At 50.4% G+C, this 5,057-nt stretch overlaps 1 protein-coding gene across 1 annotated transcript; it reads right to left on the reverse strand.

Annotated features, from left to right (window-relative positions):
- Positions 1–3,397: 3,397 nt before the first annotated feature.
- LOC136510063 (universal stress protein PHOS32-like) lies at positions 3,398–4,010 on the reverse strand. Its single transcript, XM_066504636.1, has 2 exons — positions 3,824–4,010; positions 3,398–3,732 (listed from the first exon to the last, which is right to left on the reverse strand). Exons 1-2 carry the CDS (start codon positions 4,008–4,010, stop codon positions 3,398–3,400), a joined length of 522 nt encoding a protein of 173 aa, XP_066360733.1.
- Between the last annotated feature and the right edge of the window lie 1,047 nt (positions 4,011–5,057).

The following is a 5,057-nucleotide window of genomic DNA, read 5'->3' on the forward strand; positions in this document are numbered from 1 at the left end:
CAGAAATAATGATCAGTAGATTTCGCTACGCTAACCTGCTGGCTGTGATAGCAAAGGAGGTTCTAGTCTGCAAATCAAAGTGTGAGCATGCATGAGCCAGTCCTTTTCCCATACAGACATGCAGTAGCACACAGCCACACAAGCATCTGCAAATCTGCAATCAGCTGCCGAGACAAACTTTCCAGTTGGGAGATGTTGGAAAAGCCAATCTGCTTTCAGAGGAATGAACTGAACCTGCTGGTGAAGCGTTGCGGTCATTGACCCAAGCATAGTACTAGGCAGGAGTAGTACTAGTAGGCTAGCAGATTACTAGCTACTATAGCATCTTGGAGGAACGACAGCACTTGCATGATGACGAATTGACAGTACTTGTGCGGGAGGGAAAAGGGGAAGGAGATCCACCAACCTGTGGCCGCGGCAGGCGTACGTCGCGAGTGTCAAAGAAGCAATGGATTGAGTTGGGCAGAGATGCGGACGAACGGGACGTCTCGGCGTGGCATGTTGAGTTGGAACAGGAGCCGTGCTCGTCAGCTGGGTCGGCGAGTCCAAGGTCCCCGTGCGGCCGTGTACGTTGCATGTCGTCGCTCCCGTCTCGCTCCTCTGACTCTCTTGCGGAGTCAGTGCATGAGTCGCGGAGGATCCCAACTTCCCAAGCCAGTGTCAGCTTGCGCGTAGGCGTCAACAGGGTTGGCAGGCAGCACTGCACAGATGTGCAACCGTGGACTTCTGCTCCGTTTGCGTTTTCATGCCAAGGCAGGGTTGAAGGGACGGCCGTCTTTTGGTGCGCTCGCAGTCGCAGGGCAGTTTGGCAGCTGGCGCTCGATGGCCCCCGCTGTTTGGCTCGCTCCGGCTGCAGCGCCATAACGTCGCCATAACGTCGAGCACCTCGCGTGTGGCAGGTGACCGAGACGGCGTCCAATAAAACACGAGCCGGGCGACACCGTGACAGGCAGGGTACTGCAAGATAGCTAGCACTTCTTGAGATCATCAGCGAGCGGGAATGGATAGGGGAGAAACCCGCTCCGGAGCTCGGCCCATCCATGGCTGCGTGCGGCGGCGGATCGGGCGGCAGGCAACCACCTTGGTCGTCGCCGCGTGGCACAATGGAAACACGAGGAAAGAGAGCTCCCCTACGGCCCTACCCCGCCAGAGGCTATCTATTTGTGTTGGGCTGGAAAAGTTAGTGAAGGTTGGCCCATCCCCGTGTTCCTTCCTTTGGATGCCTACTAGGCCCTTTCGGGCCGTCCATAAACTACTGGTCTGCCTTCGGGCCTCCTGCGTTTCCGGCCCGGTTCCTTCTCGCTGGCCTGGCCGGCGTTCTGTACTTGTGTTAGGGCGCCATCTCCAACAAACTTTCTTAGACCTACGGTTTAAAAATCGGTAACGATACGATGCGGGCGTCCGTTGGTAACATAGGATGTGTGCGTCCATTCCATCCGACACCCGGCACCTGCACTCCCTCACTGTTTCAAAGCGTGCCTGCACTTTGCCTCTGTATCTCCAAAAAAAAATTGCTAGTCTTATGCAACGCAGCTGCGCAGGGCCGCTTGCTGCAGGCAGCGATCCGCCCGCTGCGGCCTTCTCCAGCATGGCGGTGCTGCATCCGCGCCCCCATCTCTGGCTGCTCATGCGCCCCATCCCTGGCTGCTCCGCGATCCGCTCCCTCGTCCCGTGCCGTGCCTCCATCCACCTCGTCCATCGTGGAAGGAGAGGCAGGGAAGGCATGCGCCTGTGCCCCTATCAACCTCGCACGTCGGCAGGAAGGGGAGCTCTGTGCCTGCGTCTGGGTGTACGATGGGCCGTTGACATCCCCCTGACTAGTGTATCAAGTGTTTCAGAGGTATATTACAAATGTTGTATATCGATGTTGCAAAAGTAGATCGGGATGTTACATATGTTGTAATGGCTATACATGTATGTTTCAAGTGTATGCTTCAAATGTTTCATCTGTTCTAGACGTATGTTGCAAGTGGTTTATCTGAACGTGGCAAAAGTAGATTTGGATGTTGCATATACATGCATGTTGCAAGCATATGTTTTCAAGTGTTCCAGATGTTTCATACATATGTTTGTAAGTGTTTCATCTGGATGTTGCATATGTTTGCAATGGTTTCAAATATTTTTCAAACGTTTTCGCAAGTGTTTTATACGCTTGTTTCAAATATTTCGTCTATCTTTTTTTATGTTGCAACCGTTGCATCTGGATGTTTAAAAAGTAGATTGGGGTGTTGCACATGGGGTGCACGTGAAAAGCGACTGGCGGCACGGGCGACGTTCGGGGTGGCTCGGGCGACGTCCGAGGCGGCGCGAGCCATACACGCTAGGCGATCCCTCCCTCACTTGTGCGGGCACCGTCCGAATGCTAGCGCTCGGATCGGACGTCCGGGCGCTAGCAGGTCCGTTTAAAAATCCATGCTCTGTGCTCTAACAATTGTTTTATATAGGGGCAGAGCCAGGTATCTGGCAGGGTCGTCTGGCAGCAGCCATACCTAAAATAAAATAATATCTATAGAAAAGACCAAATATATGTTGTGTATATATCAATACGAGTAATTACTTCTTGGATTTCTATTATATTTGTTGATCACAAAGTAATATATATTCATATAATGTTGTAGTGAGCCAAGATGCATATTAGATGTTTCATCTTTATAAATTTTGCCACACCTTAAATTTATTTCTGCCTTCGCCACTGGTGAAACTATTTCTGCCTCCGCCGCTGGTTTTATATCTTGTCCGACACTCTAGAAAATTAGCTCCGCTGGAGAATGAGAAACCAGAAATTGATAATGTGAATATTCAGAAACCTAGTTGAAGAGAAGTTGTTGGAAGGGGGAGGTGCGTCACTAGAATCTCAATTTGTGTCCGTATGGAAAATATGAAGAGATTCTTGAAGTTGTCGTGAGGTTCGAGTGTCTATCTTCCGTGCTCGGCTCATGGCAAATTGTAGCAGTCTTGATTTGGATCTTTGGAGTAACATTACATACACAAAAGAAAAAAAATCCTAGCACCAATCTTTTCTTATGAGTGGGTTAGTCGTCTGGGCTATTGTGTTCTATTTTTTGTGGTTTTCTATTTATTGATCTGTGTGTCTGTAAGATTTTTAGGTCTGATTTCCTTATAAACTAGGTCGATCAATTTTATTCTTCTTAATTCAAAGGCAGAGCTTTTGCCATTATGTTTTTAAATAAAAAAAGTCTTTTCTTATAAACAAGACAACTACCTCGGAGCATGTATTTTATTACCTTCTCATATATGTATTTTTACAAAGGAAGACCATGAAGAGGGACACATTTCATTTCCTGCGGCTATATATTTGCAAAGACTGACACGTCACACACACATCATATATATGTTCTCAGATACTAGGAGTCTATGACAAAGCAGAAGACACATCTTAGTAGGTGGTGGTTAGTGCTGAAGGCGGCATGTTCTCCCTGACGACGGTGACGGGGCAGGCCGCGTGGTTGACCACATAGGTGCTGACGCTTCCCATGAGAACCATCTTAACCGTGCTGAGGCCTCTGTTGCCGACGACCAGACACTGCAGGGGCACCTTGTGGACGGCCTCCGTGAGCTTCCTGGCGGGGTCGCCCCACAGCACCTTGGCGAAGACGTGGACGCCTCTCTGGGCGGCGGCCCGCGCGAGGACCTCCATCGTCTCCCGGTCCGGCGCCACGCCGTAGATGTTGCCCACCCGGGGGTCCGACAGCTCCACCAGAGGGATCAACGCTGACAAAGGCAGGCAAGCAGATGAACTGATCGGTCGATGATGATCATAACAGGCAGATGATGAAGAGAGAATGGTGGCGTGTGTACGTACGTGATCCGTCGTGCTCCCAGAGGTGCGCCACCCCATGCTCGTACTGGTACGAGGTCTTGACGTGGATCAGGATCAGCCGGTCGCCGGCGGCCGCCAGGTTCGCTGCCGCCCACCGCAGGGAGTTCTTGCTACACGACGAGAAGTCCACCGCCACGCCAATGTTCCTCCCGTCCCCGGCCATGGCCATGCCGATGATCGATCCACGCGGCCACCTAGCTAGCTGCTTGTTCCGCTTCAGCATCGAGAAGAGAACTACTGTGTGTGTGTGTAACACGCTTAATTAGCAAGTAGCAGGAGTAGCTAGCAAGGCGATCACCAGATCCCCTTATATATATATAGACGGGCAGACGGCTCAGAAGCCCCAACAGATTAAACTCCAAGACAAAGAGGCAGTGTCTTGTTTGTGTGCTTCGTCGATCCGTTCTTTCAGGATTCCTTCCCCATTCCGTCTGTTGCCACGCCACTTGCCGGCCGGATTCCGATTCCTTACCGGCGTTTCTAGTCCGATCCCGCGGCGACGTGGTTCATTCGCCGATCCCAGCGCCAGCGGGATTGCGGAGTTGAGGCTCGGATGAGCTGACACTACGTAAAAAACAATCTGCAGTAACAGGATAAATTTTTCTTAGGGGCAGCTGATGACGAAGCCGCCCCTACAATAGCATGCTCGGGAGCCTAGAGATCAATCGTCCCTACAAATGGGTCGGATTTGTAGGGGCGACTCACTCACCAGCCGTCCTCGGTATTGCTATTGGTAGGGGTGGCTGGTGATGGAGCCGTCTCTACAAATACCCGCGTATAAATACCTCCGATTTGTAGGGGTGGCTCCATCACCAGCCGCCCCTACAAATGACCCACATATAAAGCAAACTGCAACGTCTTCTTCCTCCTCGGGTCACTCACTCCAACCCGTAAAAGAAAGGTGGGGAGGTCTTGAGCACCTCTCAAAAATTGCTTTACTAAGGGGGGAAGGTTTTGGTCTCAAATCATTTGATGAAGAGGTTGTAAACGGTAAGAAAATATTATTCCACACTTTTTTTGAAGTTTTAATGGTTGGTTAGTGAGTAATTAGAGTTTTGCTTTTCTCTCTCTTTTATAGTGCTTAAGCCACTTATGAAGCAAATTAGACCCAAGTTTTGAATGTATTAGGGTAAATTAGGGAGGGGAACAAGATCATACCCTTATTTGGTCCATGTTTCTTGATTTTAGTGAACAATTAGTTAGTTTTATGGATGTT

The sequence above is a fragment of the Miscanthus floridulus genome, chromosome 16 (genome assembly GCF_019320115.1).
Source record: "Miscanthus floridulus cultivar M001 chromosome 16, ASM1932011v1, whole genome shotgun sequence".
Taxonomy (NCBI): domain Eukaryota; kingdom Viridiplantae; phylum Streptophyta; class Magnoliopsida; order Poales; family Poaceae; genus Miscanthus; species Miscanthus floridulus.